Source organism: Chrysemys picta, chromosome 5 (genome assembly GCF_011386835.1).
Source record: "Chrysemys picta bellii isolate R12L10 chromosome 5, ASM1138683v2, whole genome shotgun sequence".
In the NCBI taxonomy this organism is placed as follows: domain Eukaryota; kingdom Metazoa; phylum Chordata; order Testudines; family Emydidae; genus Chrysemys; species Chrysemys picta.
The window spans coordinates 123,105,487-123,132,648 of record NC_088795.1 but is presented as its reverse complement, the minus strand read 5'-3'; the positions used below and the strand labels follow the sequence as shown (position 1 = coordinate 123,132,648).

Genomic DNA, 27,162 nt, shown 5'->3' with positions numbered 1-27,162 from the left:
CTCAGTGGGATCGGAGGATAGTGGCCTGTAGAATGTGGTGTTGGAGAGTTACCTGGCAGCCTCCTGTTCATATTGGCCAAACCGGACAGTCTCTACATAAAAGAGTAAATGGACACAAATCAGACATCAGGAATGATAACATACAAAAGCCAGTAAGAGAACACTTTAATCTCCCTGGACCTTCAATAACAGATTTAAAAATAGCCATCCATCAACAAAAAAACTTCAAAAACAGACTTCAAAGAGAAACTGCAGACCTACAATTCATTGCAAACTTAACACCATTAATTTGGGCTTGAATAGGGACTGCGAGTGGCTGGCTCACTACAAAATCAATTTTCCCTCTCTTGGTATTGACACCTCCTCATCAATTATTGGGAGTGGACCACATCCACTCTGACTGAATTGGCCCTTGTCAACACTGGTTCTCCACTTGGAAGGTAACTCCCTTCTCTTCATGTGTCAGTAAATTTATGCCTGTATCTGTAATTTTCACTCCATGCATCTGAAGAAGTGGGTTTTTTTACCCACGAAACCTTATGCCCAAATAAATCTGGTAAGGATATTGTCCTTCTTCCCAATACCACTTTACAACATTTTACAGGATGACTACCAGATCCCTTTTGGAGTTGGTCCTGCTGGATTTTAATTGGCTAAAGGAGTCACTGTTAACACAAGGCATAATCATGTCTCTTGACAACAGACCAATAAGTCACTAGCCAACACATGACTTTAGCCAAAACCTAAACCAAGACCTTTCATGTTTTTTTAATAACTGTAATTTTAAGGCTGGAATAGACTCATAAAGCCCAGGTTTCCACCTTGTCTGTGCTTTCTGGACCTTTGAGATCTCTCCATTTTTAAACAACAGCGAGGAGAAGGGATCTGTGTGTGGAATGGCCCATATAGGATCTGTAGGTAACAGAACATATTTCTCAAGTTATAACTTTGTTTACATTTCTTTAGGCTCAGATTTCATGCCTGAAACAACTTGGTTTTGATACTTGACTTACTAATGCATACTATGTGCACATAGCTATATACTATTGTCTGTATAGACATAAGACATAATGTGTGGGTATATATATTTACAATTCAAATAAAATGAAATTTTACTTAAAAAATAGTGTGGAGAAAGTGTGTGCCAGCATCTTATCTCTAAACTGTTTAAGATTTTATTTTTCCTTGTCTTGTAATCTCTGCTCATATGGGGAATATAATTGACTTAAAGATGCAACTTTTAAACTAGTTTCTGCTAACATTTCTTAAATACCAGTTTTCTTAAGCAATGGGCTTGTTATTTCAGCAAGTGCCCCCAAATCTTTGAAAACCCCCTGGACTACTGAAGAAGATATGAATCCAGGTGCTGCTAAACAAGAGGAGCCATGGCCAGCTTTGGCTGACCGAACTCTTGTTACTTTGGTAGAACAACTCTTTTCTCATTTGCTGAAAACCATTAATATTTGTGCTCATGTGGTGGATGATGTTGCTCCTGGCCCAGCAATAAAGGTATGATTTTTATTACGTTTTATGACTCCAAAATGCTTGTGATATAAAGAGCTGTTGAGTTATGCACCTTGTTGGAGACGATTTAGACAGCCACATTTTATTTTGGTGGGGTGTTCGGGGTGTGTGTGTGTGTATGAGGAAAACTAGTGATGTAAAAGAGGCACTAACAGTTGTCTTCTGATTTACAGTTTTGTGTTGAACTCCATTGTGCTCAATAGTTTCAACCTTTTAAGAAGATACTTTTCTGTCTCTCAGATTTTTGTCCTTGTAGCAAATATTCCGTCAGCTCTAGCCTTTGTTTCATAGGGTTAGGAATGTGTTGGTCTACTTCAGTCACTGAGAGTTTGTTTGCACTGTGATCAGATGTGCGATTGTAGCATGGGCTGGCATACCTACGCTAGCATTAATCTAGCTAGCATAGCTAAAAATAGCAGTGAAGACATGGCAGCATGGGCCTCAGTGAGGGTTAGCAATACGAATAAGTGCCCAGCGTCTCATGCTGCCATGTCTTCACTCCTATTTTTAGCCATGCTAGCTAGCATGGATATGCCATCCCATGCTGTCACCAGACCTCCAGTGCAGGATGGATGTATCCTGAGTGGTAACATCATTGTTGCTGTTTTGCAGCTCTCGGGAGGGTCTATTAATATTTATCCCTTTTGTCTTATTTATCAATGACCATAACATTTTAATGCCTCCCAAGAATATAGAAATAACAATCTTCTTTCTTCCTGCGTAAGAAATAATTTGGTTAGTTCACATGGCTTTAAAATTATTATTTGCTTATTGGAAGAACTGACTGAGAATGTGAAGGCAAAGAAACAAGTTTTGCATTTAGTTTTGAAAATATTGAAGTACCTGGTCATTCCTGCCTCTGGGGGAGCAAGCTTATTTTCTGTCTACTGCATTCGTGAGCCTCCCCCTTATTGGCGGACAGTTTCATTTTTCTGGTAGAATTTAGCTCTCATGGAGCTAGGTCATGGTCATGGAAGGTGATCTTTCAAGTCACCAAGGTTAATCCCATGAAAGACTTTGAACATCGGAGCAGAGACCTTGACTTATAATCTGTATTATTGAGGAGCCAGTACAGAGGTCAAGGCACTGGGGTGATGCACTCATGTTAAACTGTTGCCAAGGGCTTCTTTCAGTCTGGTTGGCTGGCTTCTTTTGCAGCCCCAAACACACTTTAAATTGAAAGAGGCTGTTTTTGTGTTCGGTTATACAATGAAAGGTTTGTTTTCTAGAATGTAACTTGAAAGGTATTGCTCACCACATTTTTTTTAATGTAGGCTAAATTTTGAGACTTAACTACATCATGTCCATTAAGGGTGTTAGGCTGCTAAGGATATAGTAAAATGTTTTTAATATTCTTTTACCTGTCTGGAACCCAGAGAAACTTAGTAATAAAACTTAATTTGTTTCCTTGGTCTTTGTAGTTCTTATGCCTAAATTGAGACTTAAAATATTCGTGTATTCTCCTCTCCTCTTCAACACAATTGCATCCTGTCACCGTGCCTCAGTTGGTCACAGCTGAGAATACCAGATTCAGGACAAACTGCTGAGAAATGGGGCAGACCCACCCCAAACTCGTGATTATTCTTCCATAAGATATACCAAGCCAGTAACAAAAGCAAACTTCTGTCTCACCACATCAGTTCATAAGAAGTCAGAAATGCAGTGTCCTTAGGCATTCCAGCACTTATTTCACCACCCAGACACTAGACTATATGAAGAGTGGTTATTTAAAGCCAATTTAATCAAACAAAGGGTTCTTCTAATCCCAAGAGATCAGCCACATAGTGAGGTTAAATGTATAACTCAGGTCTTACCCAATAATCACACTGTTTCAATCCTTTAGTATTTAATATCTAAAGGTTTATTTATAAGCGAAAAGGATGAGAGAGTTAAAATGGTCAAAGGAATCAAATACATACAACCATTGCAAAGTTTTTGTATCAGGTTTGAAGCAGTGATGGAATAAACTGCTGGTTTGTAAAGTCCTGGTAGCTGCCAAAGGATTGGAAGGTCTCCAGTCCATTGGTTGTAATGCTTCTCTTAGTGTAAGTTCATAGTCCAGAGATCAGAGCAGGAAAGAGGCAAAATGGAGATGCTTCCAGGGTTTTTAATACATCCTCCCATGTGGAGCGGATGCTCTCAGTCTTAATTTGTGGAAAAGTACAGGCACAAGCTAGAGTCCAGGGTCACATGAGCTAATCACATGCCGTTGCATGCTTTGATGAGTCATAGAACTAGCCATTATGCATATTCTGGCTAAAAGGTCCTCAGACAAGCCAATCGGGTGGGGATAAACTTTTATGATCCATTGTGTTCGTTGATGGGCCATCAATTTGAATGGTCCATTCAGTATGCTGGCTAGATTGGATGTAAACTACCTGATGGGTGTTAATCCAGAAGCAAACACATTTGAAATACAGGTGTATAGTTAATATTCATAACTTTAAATACAAAGATGATACATGCATACAAACAGGATAATTGTATTTGGTAGACTGTAACTTTTCCATTGATGCCTTACATGACATACCATATATACTTGTTCATTAGCCTGTTCGTTTATAAGCCGACCCCCCCAAAATGGATAGGTAAAAATAGCAAAAACTGTATGACCATTTCATAAGCCAACCCTATATTTCAGGGGTTGGAAAACTTTGGCTCCCGGCCTGCCAGGGTAAGCCAGTGGCAGGTTGGGACGTTTTGTTTACTTGGAGCGTCTGCAGGCATGGAGCCCCTTAGCTCCCTGTGGCCACGGTTCGCTGTTTCCAGCCGATGGCAACCTTTCAGAAGTGGTGTGCCAACACTTCATTTATTTGCGGTAATTTTAAGGTTTCACGTGCTAGTAATACATTTTACATTTATAGGGGCCGGTGGCCGGAACCCCAGACCGGCAGCAGGCTGAGCGGCTCAGCCCGCTGTTGGTCTCGGGTTCCGGCCGCCAGCCCCTGCCAGCCCAGGTCTCGACCGCCAGCCCCACTCAGTCCGCTGCCAGCTTGGGGTTCCGTCCATCCAGGCCGGCAGCGGGCTGAGCGGGGCCGGCGGCAGGGACCTCAGGCTGGCAGCAGCGTGCCACAGTAAATCAGCTCGCATTCTGCAGGTTGCCGACCCCTGCCATAGAGTTTAAAATCATCTAATTTTGGTGTAGACCCATTTATAAGCCGACCCCTGCTCTTTGATGCATCACTTTTTTACCAAAAGTATTCGGCTTATGAACGAGTATATATGGTACTTTGTATAAGATTTGTTGCAATTATATAACAATGGTAGCAACAATAATCTACATGGTCATATTTTAATCATACAGCATCACACCCCCAAACGAATAAGATTAGGTGCAACCATTGTTGAAAAAGGCAGGTGTAATTAAATGTATGTAACGCTATAAATGTGTTCTATGTTTAGATGAAGGAAAAAGTGCTGATATTTAAGTTGTCACACTGTTTCAAATGTTGTTATTTTAGGCAACATTACCTTCTCTCTCAAACCCACCTTCTCTAAGTCCAATTCGTCGGAAAGGGAAAGAGAGAGAACCTGTGGAACAAACATCTGTACCAATGAGCCCTAAAAAGGGTAGTGAAACTAATCCAGGTAAGGAGATTGTGTGTGTGTGTGTGTGTGTGTGTGTACATGTGGTATATTTGGAAGAAATACTGATTTGCGTAATTCACTTTACTGTGAAGTTCCAATGTTAATTCTGAAGAGGTTTGCATACAGTCAGAAGAAGGTCAAATTATTTTCAGTACTAAATCTTGAGTGGCAATTCTTTTTCATAAAGAACCCATGAACTCTTTGGTAGCAGTATGGATTTGTGTCTCTTGCTGTTACAATCACGCTTTCAAATCCCATAAACTTTTGACTATAAAAACAAAAATAGTTTGTACATATGCTTTGCAAATGGAAGCTCTGCTCCTATTCAGAGCACAGAGTGGGTGATCCTGGAAAGCAAAAATCTAAATACTGAAAATATAAGAGCTTGCAGGTTTTTCTGTAGCTAGTGCAGAAATAGGCAGGAGTAAAAGGAGAAAAAGTTAATTCTGCTTTAAAATAATTCTTGGAAACTTCAGTAATGAGTTCTGTATGGGTTAGTTGTCTTATTTTGTAGTTGATTCTCATAGAATGTATTGTTTTATAATACTGTAAATGCAGGTCCTCTGCATCATTCTAGGAGCTTAAACAGTTCTTATTCTAATCATTCAAATATATATGTTGACTCATTTTACAGTGAATTTCAAAGTGTTTAAATTAAATGTTGACGAACACTAGGGAATATAGTTAATGTGCTAATTGATTTATTCAGGATTATTTTTCTCTTTTAATAAGCTACTAGGCAAACCGATACTTCAGGGCCTGCTCCAACAAGCAAATCATCGTCACTGGGCAGTTTTTATCATCTTCCATCGTATCTCAAGTTATATGATGTCTTGAAAGCTACCCATGCTAACTATAAGGTACATGTCCCAGCAGTATCCTTTGTGGCCATACCTGCATGCTCAGTGTCTTTGTCCCTCCAGCCCGAAGGCATATAAAGGGCGGGCTAACCCCAACCATCCCTCAATTCCTTCCCAGTGTCCATGGCCAGGAGTTGGAATTTGCAGTGTCTACACTTCTTGCTCACTGTGTGGCATGTCCATTGTGCTGTAAATAGATGGGCATTTAGCAGTTAGTCATTAGATTAGGTTAGTCATTTTTGATAGTGTTTCCTTTCCTCATTTGAGGAGACAAAACTTTCTCCTTTGCCTGTAGGACTTTCCCAGTACCTGGTCCAGTCATTATGATTGAACACAAATTTCTAGGCTTTAAAAGTTGCCTTGCATTTGAGGCGGTAGTTTCCCCCTAATGATGGGCACATATGGTGCTTAATGTGCCTTGGTAAGGGGCACATACTATGTGCTAAAAGAACAGGAGTACTTGTGGCACCTTAGAGACTAACAAATTTATTTGAGCATAAGCTTTCGTGGGCTACAGCCCACTTCTTCGGATGCATAGAATGGAACATATATTGAGGGGAGATATATACACATACAGACAGTATGAAAAGGTGGGAGTTGTCTTACCAGCTCTGAGAGGCCAATTAAGTAAGAGAAAAAAACTTTTCCCCCTTGTAAGTATTCTCACACTTCTTATCAAACTGTCTATACTGGGCTATTTTGATTATCACTTCAAAAGTTTTTTTCGCTTACTTAATTGGCCTCTCAGAGTTGGCAAGACAACTCCCACCTTCTCATACTCTCTGTATGTGTATATATCTCCCCTCAATGTATGTTCCATTCTATGCATCTGAAGAAGTGGGCTGTAGCCCATGAAAGCTTATGCTCAAATAAATTTGTTAGTCTCTAAGGTGCCACAAGTACTCTTGTTCTTTTTGCGGATACAGACTAACACGGCTGCTACTCTGAATACTATGTGCTATTGTAAATCGTTTTCAGAGAACTCAAAAGGCAAGAATCCCACCTGAAATAGCTTCTAAATAGATGTTGAGGCATCCTCCTTCAGATCCTGCAGTGGCTAGGGCTGAAAATCCCGAGCAATCGTCCTCAGTGCCTCCACTGGCTCCTGTGCTCACAGATCTGAAATGGGCACCTCTAAAAATTCATACTCCTCAACTGGCAAAACCTCTGGGGTTAGGGGAAGAAAAGAGTACAGAGACTCTAAGGGAAAGAGATCTAGGTCTCCTTCACCAGGTCCAACTCCAAGAAGCCAGCAATCCTCTCTAATTGCCTTTGAGAAGGGTTGTTCAATGCCCCAAAAGGGTCCCTCTGGCACTCACTAAGGCCTGGTCTACACTACGGGTTTAGGTCGATTTTAGCAGCGTTAAATCTAATTAAGCCTGGACACGTTCACACGACGAAGCCCTTTCTTTCGACTTAAAGGGCCCTTTAAACCGGTTTCTTTACACCACCTTCGACGAGGGGATTAGCGATAAAATCGGCCTTTGCGGGTCGGAATTGGGGTAATGTGGACGGAATTCGATGTTATTGGCCTCCGGGAGCTATCCCACAGAGCTTCATTGTGACCGCTCTGGACAGCACTCTCAACTCAGATGCACTGACCAGGTAGACAGGAAAAGACCCGCGAACGTTTTAATTTCATTTCCTGTTTGCCCAGTGTGGAGAGCACAGGTGACCACGCAGAGCTCATCAGCACAGGTAACCGTGATGGAGTCCCAGGATCGCAAAAGAGCTCCAGCATGGACCGAACGGGAGGTATGGGATCTGCTCGCCATATGGGGAGATGAATCAGTGCTAGCTGAACTCCGTAGCAGTAAAAGAAATGGCAAAGTATTAGAAAAGGTCTCCAAGGCCATGAAGGACTGAGGCCATAACAGGGACACACAGCAGTGCCCCGTGAAAATTAAGGAGCTACGGCAAGCCTACCACAAAGCCAGAGAAGCAAATGGAAGGTCCGGGGCAGAGCCGCAAACTTGCTGCTTCTACGTGGAGCTGCATGCCATTCTAGGGGGTGCAGCCACCACTACCCCAACCGTGTGCTATGACTCCGTCAATGGAGAAACACACAGGGAAGAGGGTTCGGGGAACGAGGAAGATGAGGATGGAGGTAATGTAGGTAGCTCACAGCAGCAAGGAAGCGGAGAAACCAGTTTCCCCAACAGCCAGGATATGTTTGTGACCTTGGACCTGGAACCAGTAACCCCCGAACTCACCCAAGACCCTGAGGGCACACAGGAGACCTCTGGTGAGTGTACCTTTGTAAATATTACACATAGTTTAAAAGCAAGCATGTTTAATGATTAATGATTAATTTGCCCTGGCAATCGCGGCCAGTACAGCTACTGGAAAAGTCTGTTAACGTGTATGGGGATGGAGCGGAAATCCTCCAGGGACATCTCCAGAAAGCTCTCCTTCATGTACTCCCAAAGCCTTTGCAAAAGGTTTCTGGGGAGGGTTGCCTTATCCCGTCCGCCATGGTAGGACACTTTACCACGCCAGGCCAGTAGCACGTAGTCTGGAATCATTGCATAACAAAGCATAGCAGCGTATGGTCCCGGTGTTTGCTGGCATGCAGACAACATCCATTCCTTATCTCTCTTTGTTATCCTCAGGAGAGTGATATCATTCACGGTCACCTGGTTGAAATGGGGTGATTTTATTAAGGGGGCATTCAGAGGTGCCCGTTCCTGCTCTTCTGAACAGAAATGTTCCCCGCTGTTAACCACGCGGTGGGGGGAGGGGTGAAGTGATCATCCCAGAGAATCGTGTGTGTGTGGGGGGGGGGCGTGGTTTACTTGGGTTTGTGCTGCATGTTAACCCCGAAACCGCAGCCCCTCCTTTTACATTGAAAACCCATTTTAAATGGCCAATCCAATTCATCCTTGATATGGGAAAGGAGGGCGCTGCTGTTTGAAACCATTCCCACATGTTAAGAAGATTAAAAAAGCCAAAAGACTGTGGCTTACCATGGCTGCCTGCAAGCCGAAATCTGTTGCCTGGCACTGCGTGAGTGATCTCTCATACCAAACCAGCAGACCCTCACTATAAGAGGAAAAATGCGACCTTGTAACAAAAGAGTGTACTCATTGTTCTCTAAAATGTGTCTTTTTTAACCACCTCTCCCTTCTCCTCCACCAGCTGCAAATGTTTCTCCTTCGCAGAGGCTAGTGAACATTAGAAAGAGAAAACGGAGGACGCGGGACAATATGTTCACGGAGCTCCAGATGTCCTCCCACGCTGATAGAGCACAGCAGAATGCGTGGAGGCAGTCAATGTCAGACATGAGAAAAGCACAATATGAACGAGAGGAGAGGTGGCGGGCTGAATGGCGGGATGAAAAGAGCAAGTGGCGGGCTGAAGATGATAGGTGGCGTCAGCTTGCAGACAGAAGGCAAGAGTCAATGCTCCGTCTGCTCGAGCATCAAACTGATATGCTCCAGCGTATGGTTGAGCTGCAGGAAAGGCAGCAGGAGCAGAGACCGCCGCTACAGCCCCGGTGTAACCAACAGCCCTCCTCCCCAAGTTCCATAGCCTCCTCACCCAGACGCCCAAGAACACGGTGGGGGGGCCTCCGGCCACCCAGTCACTCCACCCCAGACGATTGCCCAAGCATCAGAAGGCTGGCCTTCAATAAGAGTTAAAGTTTTAAAATGCAGTGTGTCCTTTTCCATCCCTCCTCCCCCACCCATCCCAGGCTACCTTGGCAATTATCCCCCTACTTGTGTGAGGAATTAATAAAGAATGCATGAATGTGAAATAACAATGACTTTATTGCCTCTGCAAGCGGTGCTCGAAGTGGGAAGGGGAGGGTGGGGTGGTTGGTTTACAGGGAAGTAGAGTGAACCGGGTGCGGGGAGGTTGGAGGGTTCATCAAGGAGAAACAAACAGAAGTTTCACACCGTAGCCTGGCCAGTCACAAAACTCGTTTTCAAAGCTTCTCTGATGCGCACCGCGCCCTGCTGTGCTCCTCTAACTGCTCTGGTGTCTGGCTGCGCGTAATCAGCGGCCAGGCGAGTTGCCTCAACCTCCCACCCCGCCATAAATGTCTCCCCCTTACTCTCACAGATATTGTGGAGCGCACAGCAAGCAGCAATAACAATGGGGATATTCTTTTCGCTGAGGTCTGAGCGAGTCAGTAAGCTGCGCCAGCGCGCTTTTAAACATCCAAATGCACATTCCACCACCATTCGGCACTTGCTCAGCCTGTAGTTGAACAGGTCCTGACTCCCTGTCCAGGCTGCCTGTGTACGGCTTCATGAGCCATGGCATTAAGGGGTAGGCTGGGTCCCCAAGGATCACAATAGGCATTTCAACATCCCCAACGATTACTTTCTGGTCCGGGAAGAAAGTCCCTTCCTCCAGCTTTCGAAACAGACCAGAGTGCCTGAAGACGCGAGCATCATGTACCTTTCCTGGCCATCCCACGTTGATGTTGGTGAAACGTCCCTTATGATCCACCAGGGCTTGCAGCAGCATTGAAAAGTACCCTTTGCGGTTTATGTACTCAGTGGCTTGGTGCTCCGGTGCCAAGATAGGGATATGGGTTCCGTCTATGGCCCCACCACAGTTTGGGAATCCCATTTCAGCAAAACCATCCCCTATTGCCTGCACGTTGCCCAGAGTCACTACCCTTGATATCACCAGGTCTTTCATTGCCCTGGCAACTTGGATCACAGTAGCCCCCACAGAAGATTTACCCACTCCAAATTGATTCCAGACTGACGGTAGCTGTCTGGCGTTGCAAGCTTCCACAGGGCTATCGCCACTCGCTTCTCAACTGTGAGGGCTGCTCTCATCCTGGTATTCTGGCGCTTCAGGGGAGGGGAAAGCAAGTCACAAAGTTCCATCAAAGTGCCCTTACGCATGCGAAAGTTTCGCAGCCACTGGGAATCGTCCCACACCTGCAGCACGATGCGGTCCCACCAGTCTGTGCTTGTTTCCCGGGCCCAGAATCGGTGTTCCACGCCATGAACCTGCCCCAGTAACACCATGATTTGCACATTGCTGGGGCCTGTGCCTTGTGAGAGGTCTGTCCATGTCAATTTCCTCATCACTCTCTTCGCCGCGCTGCAATCGCCTCCTCGGCTGGTCCGGGTTTCGCCTTGGCATGTCCTGGCTCTGCATATACTCCAGGACAATGCGCGTGGTGTTCATAGTGCTCATAATTGCCGCGGTGATCTGAGCGGGCTCCATGATCCCAGTGCTAACTATGGCGCCTGGTCTGAAAAAAGGCACGAAACTAATATCTGACGGACCAGGAGAAGGAGGGAGGGAGGGCTGAGTGACGACATGGCGTACAGGTACAGGGAATTAAAATCAAGAAAGGTGGCTGTGCATCAGGGAGAAACACAAACAACTGTCACACAGAATGGTCCCCCCAAAGATTAAACTGAAAACCCTGGGTTTAGCAGGCCGTTGATTTCATGGAGGGAGGGGAGCAAATGAATACAGAACAAATCTATTTTTTACATCTTAAGACGACGGTGCAGCATGACTGATAGCCCTCGGCATCTTCTGGGTGCTTGGCAGCAAATAGTGGGCGCTTGACAGGTAGTGTACTACGATGACCTTCAGGCCTATTGCACGATCTGCTCCTCAGGGAAGACTCTGCTAACGTGCAATGATCCAACTTGTAATAGGACGGTTACCAGTCGTAATACACCATCTACTGCCAAAAGGCAAGGGGCTGGTGCAATGCAGCCCTCCGGCTGCCAGCCCCACAGCTGCCAGCACCCAGATCGCCGATGAAGGCTACCAGTCATGCTGCACCGTCTACTGCCAAAAGGCAGTTAGCTGCTGCTGCTGTGTAGCAATGCAGTCCCACGTCTGCCGGCACCCAGATGACATATGGTGACGGTGAGCTGAGCGGGCTCCATGCTTGCCGTGGTATGTTGTCTGCACAGGTAACCCAGGTAAAAAGGTGCGAATCTATTGTGTGCCGTTGCTCTGACGGAGGGGGAAGGGCCTGACGACATGTACCCAGAACCTCCCGCGACACTGTTTTGCATGATCCGGGCATTGGGATCTCAACCCAGAATTCCAATGGGCGGCGGAGACTGCGGGAACTGTGGGATAGCTACCCATAGTGCAATGCTCCGGAAGTCGACGCTAGCCTCGGTACTGTGGACGCGGTCCGCCGACTAAAGCACTTAGAGCATTTTATGTGGGGACACACACAATTGGCTGTATACAACCGATTTCTATAAAACCGGCTTCTATTAATTCGACCTAATTTCGTAGTGTAGACATACCCAAAGTCACCAGATGTGTTCAAGGACTGGCCTCTTTGGTACCTTGGAAATTGCCCAGTACAGACACCTCGGTACCAATATGGCCAGTAACGACGACTATGATTCTGATGCCCTCCATTAGCTTGCCTCCAGCACTGGTACCCTCAGTATTGAACCCCTACCTGGCGTAAAGGATTCCTGTGGTACTGGACTCTCAACGCTATTTGTAGTGAAAGTACCTTTACCAGTTCTGAGCGCATTAGCAGTACCAATCAGGACATGGTCTGAGGGCTTGTGTCTACAGCGAGTTAGTGAGCAGCAAGCTGGGGTGCAAATCTGCAGTGATCCAGTGTGCCGCTCACTAACTGTCCATACAGAGCCTTTTGCTGTGCCCTAAAAATTCCTGAGTGTGCTTTGACTTTCTGTAATAAGTTTGACACAGTAGGGAACTTCTGGCGTGCAGCAGCAGGGTCCACACACAGTTACTGTGCAGCGCACTTCAGCACTGTAGGTTAATATTGAAGCTTGCTGCTTACTAACTGGTTGTATATACAAGGCATGAGTGTGTTCCCTTTATTCTGTCTGGGACTTCTCTCTCTTTGCAAGAGGAATACTCCTCTTCTGGCTCAGATAATAGCAGGGAGGTGTCACTGGTGCATTCCCTGAGGTCTAAGTATTCAGATCCATACACCTTAGAGAGGGGGTTGAGGGCTCATTTTTATTACCCAAGACACAGAGCTCTGAGAGCTACTCCTTGGTATCTGCCCCCATGACCCTCTACATCATATAGGCACTATGGGAATTACATCAGGACAGAAGACCAGGTCTGCAGCCCAGTCCACAAAGGGACATTATAGTCAACTCAAACTGCAGCTCTTTCAACAACAACAATCAGGGCTTAGAGGGGGAGCTTCTATTCTATCCCAGCACCCATTTTTTCTTTCTCTAATTTCCACCTGACTGTCTAATAACTTTGCTGGGTTAAAACATTTACTCTTCTAACTATTTTGACAAGGTTACATTGGATCTTCAGAACAACATCGAAAAATTTGGAGGTTTCCTGCGATCTGCCCTGGATGTCCTCTCTCAAATTTTGGAACTTGCAACTCTTCAAGACATTGGAAAGGTGTTTTGCTTTATTTAATATAATGTGAAATTAGCCATATTTATAATGTTCATAGGGAAGCAAGTATTTAACAAACTTTTAGTTCATCCTTCCAGTATTAGTGCTTGGAAAGGCTGACAGATCTTGGAGACAATGACAAAATATTGGGTTGCATAGTAAGTGAACTTTAAAGCATGGGTTTCATACCTTCTTTTTTCATACGGCATTTGAAAAGCAATGGGCTGGGATAATAATTGAATTTTAAGATTTGAAAGCCATTCTAATCCTTCTGGTGTAGCTAGGTGGATCCCCACCTTGTGCAACCACTGTAAGCATGAATGGGGCAGTCGTTCGTGATGAGTTGTGTGATTTGCACCTCACCAGTGTCACAATTTGGTAATTCTTTCATTTTCCATTTGTGGAGGAAATATCCACACTTATCTAATTAAAACATCAGTAGGCTTATTGTGTAAAGTCAACTACTGAAAAGCTGAATAATTTTGCATAATTTAAGATACAGTGCTTCATTTCCCAAGAAAGTTAGAGATCTTTTGAGTCGTACTCTTATTATAGTCACATAATTATACTATATTTATATTAAACGAAGAAAATAATCGGGTTTTGCTCTTTTTCCTGAGTTTGATATTTTCAGTTCTTAATTTAACTGGGCTGTTAAATATGGTAGTCTTGGTATGACAAAGTGTAGATTTAAATTGTAACTTCCTGGGTTTCTTTCTGGTCCATATTTCTGGTTTTAAAGCCTGGAGTTTTGCATTTTTTTTGTTTGAGAATATGCAATAGTAGCTTCTCTTTTACCTCATGAATAAATTTTGTTTAAATGACTGTTAAACTTGTGTCTAGTGCGTTGAAGAGATTTTGGGGTATCTGAAATCCTGTTTCAACAGAGAACCAATGATGGCAACAGTTTGTGTACAGCAGGTAAGGAAGTAACTTTTGTTTGCATTTGGGGGGCGGTAGTGTTGGCACTGAGGGTCCCCTCTGCCCCAGCAATTTGAACATGAACAACCATTCTCATTCTGAAGGCAGGGAGTGTAGGGGAGCTTCATCTAAGAGACAACCTTGTAGTGGCCAGGGAGGATAGAATAGATAACCTTTTAGGTCACTTTAAATCACTTGTGTGATGTGTTCTGGAACCCCTTGTGCCATCTGAATAATTTCTCTTGACACAGTAACCTTATTAAAGGAGCTTTGTTATTAAGTGGCAGGAGACAAATTATTCCAGTTGCCTAGTTACAGAGTGCATTTAAGAGAGGGTAAGAAGCACAGTTTAAAGGACTGGTAGGGAGTTGAGAGATCTGGGTACTATTCTTGACTTTCCCGTAGATTCCTTATGTGGCCTTTGGGATACTTCGTATGCCTGTTCTCACCCCCACCCCCACCCCTGACCTGCTGAGCCTCCCATTGACTTCAGTACAAAGTGAGTGCTCAGCACTTCTGGAAATCAGGTTCTTAACTTCTCTCTCCTTCAATTTCCTCATCTGTAAGATGATGATGCTCTACTTACAATGAGGTTGTGAGGCTTAATTCATTGAGGTTCATAAATTATTTGATTCTTGAATTAAAGGTGCAATAGAATCTCACAGTATTATTTTTGTATAATTCTTAATTTTATGGGTTTCTTTTATCCCTCAGCATAATGAGTTTCTGGCAGTGTATTGTTGAGGTTTATCTAGCACCTATTTTAGGCTCTAATTTAAAAAAAAAATACAGAAGTAAACTTACAGTAAAATAGTTAAGTTAATCAAATACTCAGATACAACATTAGTAAATTTTTAGAGTACCCTACTAAACACAAAGACTTCCAACTATACCCACTCTGCATGGGTTCAGTAGTGATGTCTATGATGTCCTAGCATGACCTAGTAGGTAATCACAAGTCAAATATACATACTCCCTATAACATTTCTTTGTAAAGACTACCGCAAGGAAACCTCTAGTTATGACTTTGGTCGTAGATGACCTGGGCCATATAGGAACCAGTGATGAGATTGAAAGATGACTACTGGTGAAAAACACAAAAACCAACGTGTGTGTGTGTGTGTGTGTGTGTATGTATATATATATATATATATATACATATATATACATATACATATATGTGTGTGTGTGTGTGTGTGTGTGTGTATATATATATATATACACACACACACACATTGTTTTTTTATATATATATATATAATATTTAAAAAAAAATTATAGCCAGTAGTCTTCATCATCAGAACCAAATTCAGTGCAAGTGATCAAGTTTCTTCTGATTTTTGCTTGCTTTCATGGTTGGCTTAGTTCCAACAGCAAGAATCTTCTTGTTCAAGGTAAACAACAAGCCATAAGATTCCATTCATATTTAAGTAAAGGCTTATTAAAAGGTATTTTAAAAATGTAGAAACAAAATCCACTTTTCATAGGATGGGGTACCAGACTGATTACATATAGATATTTGGGGTGGACTCGCATAGTTGAGTATTTTCTGGTGGTACCTTGTAATCCAGCCCGGGTAAGGTACAGTATGTAGCAGCACTGTCCCAGGAGCAAGGCTGGGACTGAGTCTGCCACAGAGTCTCACAGTTCAGTCTCTCCTCTTCCCCCTTTGCTGAATGGGGGAAGTAAGCTGCACCAACCCTTTTTCCATGCTACGCTGCCCCTATAAAGCTTTCTCTAGTAATGAAAGATTGAGTCAGTCTGGGATCTTAGCTTAAGCAATTGCCTGTTCCAGCCTTGGAAGACTGTGCTTAGCTTGGAAGCCTGTCAGAGGTCTTTACCAGCCTGAAAAGATTTTATTTAGCCTGGGCAAAATATTGCTTTAATTCCAAGGGTGGGGCTTGCTTTAGCAGGTCACTGTATTGTTTTGAAGATGCCATAGGAATTTTTGTAATTTATATCTGTGTCTGTAGGAACTAAAAGTGTTTAGTGTATTTTTTCTTTATTTTTAAGGCTCCTGAGTTTATGAAGGAGAAAGAACCAGAAATAGTATGAGAGTCCATGACCCACAGTTGGCACATGTTAGACTACCGTGTGACAGCCTCATTCATAGAATGCTTTTTGGGAGGGTGGGGATTCAAGTCGCGTTGTTCCAGAAATGTTCATTTTTTTCACATCTTTCCTTAGTTGCTGAAGACTTTATTTGGAACGAACTTGGCATCTCAATATGATGGCTTATCTTCAAACCCCAGCAAATCTCAAGGCAAAGCCCAGCGTTTAGGCTCTTCTAATTTGAGGCCTGGTCTTTATCATTACTGCTTCATGGCCCCTTATACACACTTTACACAGGCACTTGCTGATGCGAGTCTAAGGAACATGGTACAGACAGAGCAGGAACATGATGCTTCAGGGTAACTGTTATTTTTTTCCCCTTGTATGTGGTATGGTGTGTTGACTTTCATAAAACTAATCAAAACATTCTAGCTGAAAACAATAAATCATAACTTCATTAAAAGTACTGAACAGGGCTGTTCTGAAGTTTTAAATTATTGAAGTCTCTTACATAATGAAATTTTAATATATTGTTCAATTGTCAATAGCAGGAATTTTTCTTTTATAGTCTTTTGAAAGAACATAATTTATCTTGCCTTTACTAATTTGATCTCTGGTACAATACTATATTCTGGATAGAACAAAAGTGCTTCACAAAGCAAAGTGGAAAATAAATTTCATGCAAAAATATAGCTGTTGTATATACACCTCTACCTCGATATAACGCTGTCCTCGGGAGCCCAAAAATCTTACCGCGTTATAGGTGAAACCGCGTTATATCGAACTTGATTTGATCCACCGGAGTGCGCAGCCCCCCCCTCTCCCCCCCCCGAGCACTGCTTTACCGTGTTATATCCGAATTCGTGTTATATCAGGTTGCGTTATATTAGGGTAGAGGTGTATTTATATTTAGAAGAAAATGTTAATATTTATAAATATTAATACTACTGTTTTAAACTCTTTATTTTTCACTAATTGGCATTCATGTTGAGAGTCTTAAGAGAGGCAAAGGAATGGAGACTAAATTCTCCTCTCAAGTCTGCAGGTAGTCAGGCTACAAATATATTAGTAGGACAGTGTGCGGAAGTTTGCATTGCTTCTACCCTTGCTGTACAGTAGATGTTCCAGTGAATTTGTACTCTCCAATTATCTGGTTACTAAAATACTTGAAGCAAAGTGAATTTTTACTTTCTAATTTTCTCTTAGCTTACTAAAATACTTGAAGCAATCAAGCCCTATTACAAAGCTAATGTTAGGTAAATAAAATATTAGTAGGGAGTGTGCATGTAAGAATTTTCTCAAATGTATCCCTGTGTTTTAATTTTTTTATTTTGATAGATGGTTTGATGTGCCGCAGAAAGTTTCTACGCAACTGAAAACTAGCCTAACAAATGTAACAAAACATCGTGCCGACAAGGTATTTAAAATACGTACTTAAAGAAAGAGTTCAATAAAAGGAGGGGCAAGATTTATCCTTTATCCACATGAAGTTGTATTTTTAACAATTTGGTTTTGAACTGGAATCTCATGTAAACAATATGTGGCTTTAAACTGTTTTTTCTTTCTTATAGAATGCTATTCACAATCACATTCGCTTGTTTGAACCCCTTGTTATAAAAGCTTTAAAGCAATATACTACAACGACGTCGGTACAACTACAGAGGCAGGTTTTAGATCTACTAGCACAGCTGGTTCAACTACGGGTTAACTACTGTCTTCTAGATTCGGATCAGGTTAGTCACACTGTATTCTCATTTTGGTCAGTTTATAGCAGATTAGAAAACTCTAGTTCTTAGAGGGACACTGACAAGCTAAAATCTTTTATTGTAAAAATAATTACCTTCCTTGTCCTACTAATAGCACCATAAATGAGAACTGTGATTTAAAATTGAAAAAAGAAGAACAGGAGGACTTGTGGCACCTTAGAGACTAACAAATTTATTAGAGCATAAGCTTTCGTGGACTATAGCCCACTTCTTCGGATGCATCCGAAGAAGTGGGCTATAGTCCACGAAAGCTTATGCTCTAATAAATTTGTTAGTCTCTAAGGTGCCACAAGTCCTCCTGTTCTTCTTTTTGCGGATACAGACTAACACGGCTGCTACTCTGAAACCTTAAAATTGAAATTACAGAAATTGTATTTCACTCTGCAGGACTATGAAGATCATGATATATTTCTATTTGGTTGTCATGCACTATGTAGCATATGGGTGAATGTTTAAATCCACAAAACCATTCATTTAGAAATAATAGTTTCTAAATTATCAAAACTTCATTTGGAAATGTAACAGCCTATCTCACTGCCAAACAATTTTATTACAACGAAGATTATTAAACAGGAATATGTTATAATTACAAGTAGGGAAAAGATGGTTTGGTTGTCAGAATCATTCTGATTACTACTTAATCAGAGTATCAGGGGGTAGCCGTGTTAGTCTGTATCTGTAAAAAGCAACAGAGGGTCCTGTGGCGCCTTTAAGACTAACAGAAGTATTGGGAGCATAAGCTTTCGTGGGTAAGAACCTCACTTCTTCAGATGAAGTGAGGTTCTTACCCACGAAAGCTTATGCTCCCAATACTTCTGTTAGTCTTAAAGGTGCCACAGGACCCTCTGTTGCTTTTTACTTGATCAAAGTAGACAAAGATAGAGATCTTAATTTATATTCCCAATACGTGACATTGCGAGAACAGATTAAATTGTAGATTATCTGGCTGGCTGCCATTTGCATACATTATCAACTTGAGAATTTTCTCCGAAGCATACTTAATGGGGATCTGTGGGCATGAATGTGCAAGTTTTATACCCACTAGCAGTTATTAACCACTATCTAACTCAGTGGTTCTGAAACTTTTGTACTTGGTGACCCCAAGCCTCTGAGTGTGACCCTCCCCCCTTATAAATTTAAGAACACTTTAATATGTTTAACACTATTATAAATGCTGGAGGCAAAGCAGGGTTTGGGGTGGAGGTAGACAGTGCTCTACCTTGCCCTACTTCTCATATGAGGCACCCCAGATACATCAGAAAGCTTGAAGTATCCTTTGAAAACTGAAAATATCCTTACTACACTGAAGGGGCAAATTCTGCACTTTTACACCAATGAGAATTCAGAGTAATTTTATTTCCAGAGGATCCCTACTTATTCAGTGTACAAGTTAGATCAGGGGTTCTCAAACTTGGGTCTGTATTGTTACAGACATACTTGCTGACAGATATTTTGAAATAAATTACCCAAAATAATTGAAACTGGCGTGATTATATTGTGTTATTTTGACGAATAAAATATGCAGAATTTTGCAGATTAATTTTTTGTCGCAGAATTCATCCAGGAGTAAAATTTATATATGAAAGAAAAACCTTATTTTGATGCATCAATACAAGGGATCAGAGTTAAATTTGAAGTTTCAGTATTAAATCTGCATTTCCTAATTTAAGCTTATGATTTCTCACCCATAACCCTTCATAAATGCTAGATTTTTGTATGAAATATATAATGCTGTCATGTAAATGTATGTAAACTGTAAAGTTGCAACACAGACTCAAATTCTCTTCTAAGCGTTCATGTATTGCCATAGATAAGGCTAAGATTTTGTTATGGATATTTTTAGTAAAAGTCACGGACAGGTCACAGGCAATAATGAAAAATTCATGGAAGCCTGTGATCTGTCCCTGACTTTTACTAAAAATATCCATGATAAAATGAGGAGCCTGGGCAGATGCGGGTGAGCTGGGAGCTGCAGGGTCCCCCTCCCCTGGTGACTCCGAACTCTGGGGTCCCTCATGCTGCTTGGAGTGGCAGGAAGTGACAGGGGTCACTGTGCTGCCCCGGGTGGCGGGGAGCTGCGGGGGTCCCTCCCTCTGCTGCTGGCGGCTGGCAGCTGCGGGAGGTCTGCCTGCTGGCAGCAGCAGGGGACCTGCAGCTCCCAGCCGGAGCTGGCTGAAGTCAAACAATCTGTGACCTCCATGACTAAATTGCAGCCTTAGCCATAGGTAGGGCCCTACCAAATTCATGGCCATGAAAAACAAATAATGGACTGTGAAATCTGGTCTCTCCCCGTGAAATCTGGTCTTTTGTGTGCTTTTACCTTCCACTATACAGATTTCATGGGGGGAGAACAGTGTTTCTCAAATTGGGGCGTTTGACCCAAAAGTGAGTTGCAGGGGGGTCGCAAGGTTATTTTAGGGGGGTCGTGGTATTGCCACCCTTATTTCTATGCTTCAGAGCTGGGCAGCCAGAGAGCAGCAGCTGTTAGCCAGGTGCCCAGCTCTGAAGGCAGCGCTTTGCCAGCAGCAGTGTAGAAGTAAGGGTGGCAATACCATCCCATCCCACCCTTACTTCTGTGCAGCTGTTGGCAGTGGCTCTGCCTTCAGAGTTGGGCTCCCGGCCAGCTGCCGCTCTCCAGCTGCCCAACTCTGAAGGCAGCGCCCCACCAGCAGCAGTGCAGAAGGGTAGCAGTACCGCAACCCCTCCTACAATAACCTTGTGACCCCTCCCCCACTTTCCAAACTCCTTTTTGGGTCAGGACCCCTACAATTACAGCACTGTGAAATTTCAGATATAAATAGCTGAAATCATGAAATTTATTATTTTTAAAATCCTATGGCCATGAAATTGACCAAAATGGACCATGATTTTGGTAGGACCCTAGCCATAGGAAACACTTCAGAACATCTTGTAGTAGACTGTGGGAATCAGTGCTTTTCATCTGTTTACCCATAGATGTACTTTTAAATCTTCATCTGCCAGTTTAGTTTTAGATGAGAAATTAATATTGACAATGTTATGCCACTCTTAGGCTTGGTCTACACTACCCCCCTAATTCGAACTAAGGTACGCAACTTCAGCTACGTGAATAACGTAGCTGAAGTCGAAGTACCTTAGTTCGAACTTACCTTGGTCCACACTCGGCAGGCAGGCTCCCCCGTCGACTCCGCGGTACTCCTCTCGCCGAGCTGGAGTACCGCAGTCGACGGCGAGCACTTCCGGGTTCGACTTATCACGTCCAGACTAGACGCGATAAGTCGAACCCAGAAGTTCGATTGCCAGCTGCCGAACTAGCGGGTAAGTGTAGCCAAGGCCTTAATGTGTACACCTCTTAATATTTATTTTTATCCTGTTTGCAGGTGTTTATTGGATTTGTGCTAAAACAGTTTGAATACATTGAAGTGGGACAGTTCAGGTAAAATCAGACACATAAAATCTCTCTTTTCTATAGTAAGATTATGGGATATAACCACACAGGTCAATTGAAGAGTTGGAGTTAATATCTCTTGTTGAATTTTACTGTTTCTTTGGAATGTCTGTTTTAAGAGAGGAAACAGATCTAGAGGAAATAACTAGCAGCTTTGAACTATCCCCTTATCCCACTACCTCTATTATGTCTATTTTTCCAAAAACCTGCAGTGATTAGTTCTGACATCTTTAAGGCCACACGTTTCCATTTACATCCGTCCAAAGAGTAGTGTCTGTCCACCGAAGGAGGAGAGTTCCATTCTAGGTCATGTGTTTCCCATTCCTCTAATCCCATGGTACATTCTTCAAGGGGTTTGGGCACTATGTAATGGGAGGGTTTGGGGAGTAAAGTGCAAGAAATTTCAGAGGAAATCTGTAATTTGGGGGAGTCCCTGGATCCATGCATTATGGTAGTGAAAACTCTTTTGACAGTTTTTGGCTCAGCAGTCTCTTAGCATTAATTTTATATTGAAAAAATAACATTGGGAATGTTGTTTAGATTTTTAGTGGGAAATGAGAGCTGTGTGTGTTCTTGAGCCACATACTACTTTTGAAAGGGGAGGTAGGAAGGAAGGGAGATGCGGATGTCTCGAGTATAAGGGAGCTTTAAAACGTTGGATTTTAATAAAAATATAAACTAACAAATATACTCAGAATAGTAGAGAGAAGAAAATAAGCAAGGAATCATTACATTAGGAACTATTTTTGTACTATGAACTCCCTTAAATTCATTTTAAAAAAAGCAGTTAAAATAAATAGGACATGCTGTAACAGCATTAAGCTACTCCAGAGCATGTATTACTAAGCTATTTATGACCTGTTTTGGTGCCTGAAGACAGGATGCCTCCAAAGGGCCTTCTCTTAATGCATGTTTTATTGCTTACTGACATTGCTTTCCATAACGAATTTTAAAAATATCACTGTTGTCTCCAAATGATGCTTTGTTTCCGAACTGCCATTCCATTGTGATTGTTCAGCAGGAGTTCCAGTTCGATGTAGATTAGGAATGCTTCTTACTTCCTAAGTGGATAATAGACAACAGATGATCATCATTGTTCTAAGCAGAGTGGTTAATTAATAGTAACTAGTTTGTTTTTAAGTACTGCAGTTTTTCTCTACAGCTCTAACAAGCCGTCAGCTTTTGTCATGAATACATATGGTAGCTTGTAATCCGTGTTTTATTCCATTTTGTTAAACTGTCCCTCAAGCTTGTAACTTCCCCTTTTTACACTTTTAAATTATATTTAAGAGAACTTTTTTAAAAAATGGCACCTTGCTTTCATTTGTAACTAGTTTCACTGGTTTTGAAGATCTAGCATTACGATATGTTGCAATTTTCACATTCTAGTTGCAAACAGCTTTTAGCTATTTTTCCCCCTTCCCTTGTTTTTAATAGGGACACTGCATGCAAGCAGCATCTGTTTCTTAATTCGTCAGTTTAATCCCTAAAAGTATGATGCCTCCATCTTCTCCTTCAAATCTTTCCTTAAAACATTTCTTTCTTTAAGCCTACAAAATTCAGTTCCCCTGCCAATCCCTCCCTTCTGGCCTTAACATCTGAATCTGAGTCAATTGTTAACAAAATAAGCAATAAACACTAACCAGTCTTTAAAAAAAAAAAAAAAATCACAACTAAGTGGAATTATGGTATAAACTTTACTTTGCTTGCTTTGTATTATATCTCATCCTCCAGTCTTCATCTACATGCTGGCTATCAGGTTATAAGCTCCTCAGCGCAGGGTCTTCCTGCTGCTTTGTAAAGCACCTTGCACACTTTTGATGTTTATATAAACATAATCTGAATGGTGTTTCAGTGTTTCTGCTGTTTAACCTTTCCATCCATTTAAACAGATCTTGTTTTCATGTAATAAATCCTTCATAATGAGGCTGATGGTACTATTCTTTTTTTAATTGTAATCCTTGATTTGCATTAGTTCTAGTTCATATGAACAAAGTTTTTATTAAGTGAGCTTATATTGAGAAATTCAATAAACATAACTTCTAAATAATGTCTTATAGTAAAAAATGGGGCACAGAAATGACTGAAATACTGTACAGCAGCAGAAGAGTATGTTCATGAATTTTCCATGAAACATAAGCAGATTATTTTTCTACTGAATAGAACTGACCTGTATGTTTAATAAAGGGAAGGTAGTGTTTAATAAAGGGAAGGTAGTGTGTATTGACATTTTTCTTTTGTTCCAGGGAATCCGAGGCAATTATCCCTAATATCTTTTTCTTCTTGGTATTATTGTCTTATGAGCGATATCACTCCAAACAGATAATTGGAATTCCTAAGATTATTCAGCTGTGTGATGGTATCATGGCCAGTGGAAGGAAAGCTGTTACACATGGTAACTTAAAAACCAAAACAGTGAAACTACTAACAATTTGCAATATACTAAAAAGAATATACAGTGCTGTGCTAAGTAATCCTGGGCTCATGCTGATCAGCCCAGAAAACTCTTGTATGGTTTTCTTGTATTTTTTCAAACTACATTTTTCACATATTAAACTAGTTCAAAGGTATGAACCTACTCCTGACAGAAAATATTATTTATCTCATTTCCACAATTATGCATTATTGGCTATTTTGTTCAGAGCAATTAGGAAAATTTGAGTAGAAGACAAGCTATAAATTAAGTATGTTGTTTGAGCTGTTTAGGTAACATTGTATACTGTCTGCCTGGTTCTATCCAGTGATATCTGTCCCTTGCTTTCTCATAAAATCTCAAAAAAGATATACTGGCACTAGAAAAGGTTCAGAAAAGGGCAACTAAAATGATTAAGAGTTTGGAACGGGTCCCATATGAGGAGAGATTAAAGAGGCTAGGACTCTTCAGCTTGGAAAAGAGGAGACTAAGGGGGGATATGATAGAGGTATATAAAATCATGAGTGATGTGGAGAAAGTGGATAAGGAAAAGTTATTTACTTATTCCCATAATACAAGAACTAGGGGTCATCAAATGAAATTAATAGGCAGCAGGTTTAAAACAAATAAAAGGAAGTTCTTCTTCATGCAGCGCACAGTCAACTTGTGGAACTCCTTACCTAAGAAGGTTGTGAAGGCTAGGACTATAACAGAGTTTAAAAGAGAACTGGATAAATTCATGGTGGTTAAGTCCATTAATGGCTATTAGCCAGGATGGGTAAGGAAGGGTGTCCCTAGCCTCTGTCTGTCAGAGGATGGAGATGGATGGCAGGAGAGAGATCACTTGATCATTGCCTGTTAGGTTCACTCCCTCTGGGGCACCTGGCATTGGCCACTGTCGGTAGACAGGATACTGGGCTAGATGGACCTTTAGTCTGACCCGGTATGGCCTTTCTTATGTTCTTATGACTTAAAAATTGCTATGATGAAAAAAAAATTGTTGCTTTAAATTTGCAGTTACCATTTTGTTACAAGGATATTGCTGAATTGATATTTAACATGGCAACATAACACTCTTCTGCTACCTTTATACAAACATTGCTAGCACAGAAAAAAGCACTTAGATTTTGATCTAAATGTCTGATTTCTAATTTTAAAATGTTCCAGAATGTTGCATGTGTGTGTGTAAAATCAGAAAAAATTACTTGTATGCTACAACCGTAACAAAATTTCTGCTTGTATTGAGGATCTTTAGGAATTTTCTGTCTCATTTTAAAAGTAAAATAATAACAAAAATGGTGGCTAAACAATATTTAATAGTAACATAATTATATTATTAAGGGCTTGTTAGTTATTTGAATAGTAGGTTAACACAGCTGTATTTTTGAAAGGTTTTGATTAATCTATTTTGATATTCGCTTTATTTACCTTCCTTTTGGAAAAAGAACATTGGAAGCCTTTCCTTATTCCAGCACTGTTGGTATAAGAGATGCAGAGGTTGTACTGAGAAAGGCGTCTTTTGAAAAATGTGTAAAATCCTGAAGCGATAATGGTCATCTGTCTCTGTGACTTAGTCTCTGCTTTAGTAGGGATGAAGGAACAAGAGATGTGGAAATTACTTAAGTTTTCTGCAAGTATTCATAGAAACATTACAATTTAAGTGCTAGTTTTCAGTAGTAAAATTGCTGAGAGTTAGAACCTTTCTGTACTATTCAAAAATAACCTGCATTTAATATTGAAATATGAAACATCTTAATTTTAGCTATTCCAGCTCTTCAACCCATTGTCCATGATCTCTTTGTATTACGAGGAACAAATAAAGCTGATGCTGGAAAAGAACTGGAAACACAAAAAGAGGTGGTGGTGTCAATGCTACTAAGACTTATCCAGTATCATCAGGTAAGAAAAAATTGACAGATTAGTGTGCCTGTGTATGTTTTATAATGTGAATTATTTGTTAGACTGGCCACACTTAAAACATTTCAGGTGACATTTATCCCTCTCCGAACAAATCCTGATTAGTCAGATTTCGTTCTGGGAGCTTTCTTGGTATGCAGGATAAAAATTTGGTGCTTTCTGGCCCTTCCCATAATTGGTAGGCATCAGAGTACAAACTCAAGTGTTCAAAAGCAAAAAGCATTCATTGTTAAATACATTTATATAATAAGGCAGAAAGGTAGATTTCATATATAGTGCAAAGTATTGTCCTTTGTTTATTATCTATATTAGAGTAGCATTGAAAGGCTCCAATCAGATTCAGGACCTGCATTGTGCCAGGGGCTGTATGAACACACAGTGAGACAGTAGTTTCCCTGGTGATAGTCTTATTTAAGACAAGATACAATAAGTGGGTGTAACTAACAATAGGAGAAAATGGGGGAGAGAGTACATAGGTAATTAAGGCTAAGATTTTGTCACCATTATTTTTAGTAAAAGTCACAGACAGGTTATGGGCAATAAACAAAAATTCACGTGACCTGCCTGTGGCTTTTACTAAAAATAAGGGGGCAGGAGAAAGGGGTTCGCGGGGGAATGACTGAAGCCCAATGGGGGGAGGAAGAGAGCCCGAGCCCCACTGCGGGGTGGGGAATGTCCAGCACCTGCCACTGCAGCGGCCATCAGCTCCGGGGCTCCAGTGGCTCAGAGCTTCAGGCTGCTCACGGCGGCGCCTCAGAGCTCCAGGTGGCCCTTGCTGGCTAACAGCTCTGGCCCTGTCACCCCAGGGCTGAAGCAGAAAGTGTCATGGAGGTCTCTGAAAGTCACGCAGTCCATGGCCTCCATGACATAATCTTATCCTTAGTAACAATCATAGGAATGCTTAGTTACAATGCTTTTTATGGAGACAACTAGATGATTGCTAGTCATTTACTTTTTAGAAGATGTAACTACAGACAAGTAAAAAACAAGCAGTAACTTATGACTATTCACCTAGCTGTTGTTAGATGTCATTTTATCAATAACCTCACTGTTAAGATGGGTTTGAAGAATTTTTTGGAGAACAGTGTAGAGGTTGTATAGAGAAGTACAGAGAAGACCTTCCAGGCATTTGAGAGACAGAGGAAAAAGGCATAAAGGTGCTTGTGAAAGAAGTGATCTTGAATCTTTCCTTATTCCAGACACTTAACATAAGTGTAATACTTTTTTATTGAACCTCATCCAGTTGTGGAATGCTGCTCTCATGTGTATTAATGAAAGGAATGTGCCTTTTTGAGTACAATTGAAGAGGCAACTCTTTTTTTTTTTTTTCTTCAAATTTAG

At 41.6% G+C, this 27,162-nt stretch overlaps 1 protein-coding gene across 7 annotated transcripts in view; it reads left to right on the top strand.

Annotated features, from left to right (window-relative positions):
• The window catches only part of HTT (huntingtin), a 212,571-nt gene that overhangs the window by 98,852 nt on the left and 86,557 nt on the right, over positions 1-27,162 (top strand). For all 7 annotated transcript variants that reach the window (XR_010601950.1, XM_005304086.5, XM_065598286.1 and 4 more), the window contains 11 exons: positions 1,307-1,509; positions 4,986-5,112; positions 5,845-5,972; positions 13,218-13,328; positions 14,169-14,246; positions 16,434-16,657; positions 17,637-17,715; positions 17,870-18,031; positions 21,424-21,479; positions 23,738-23,886; positions 25,667-25,803. Coding sequence is in view for 6 of the 7 variants with exons in the window: in XM_005304086.5 (XP_005304143.1) it covers positions 1,307-1,509; positions 4,986-5,112; positions 5,845-5,972; positions 13,218-13,328; positions 14,169-14,246; positions 16,434-16,657; positions 17,637-17,715; positions 17,870-18,031; positions 21,424-21,479; positions 23,738-23,886; positions 25,667-25,803 (1,454 nt within the window). In the remaining variant the exon portion in view is untranslated. The remainder of the gene's footprint in view (positions 1-1,306; positions 1,510-4,985; positions 5,113-5,844; positions 5,973-13,217; positions 13,329-14,168; positions 14,247-16,433; positions 16,658-17,636; positions 17,716-17,869; positions 18,032-21,423; positions 21,480-23,737; positions 23,887-25,666; positions 25,804-27,162) is intronic.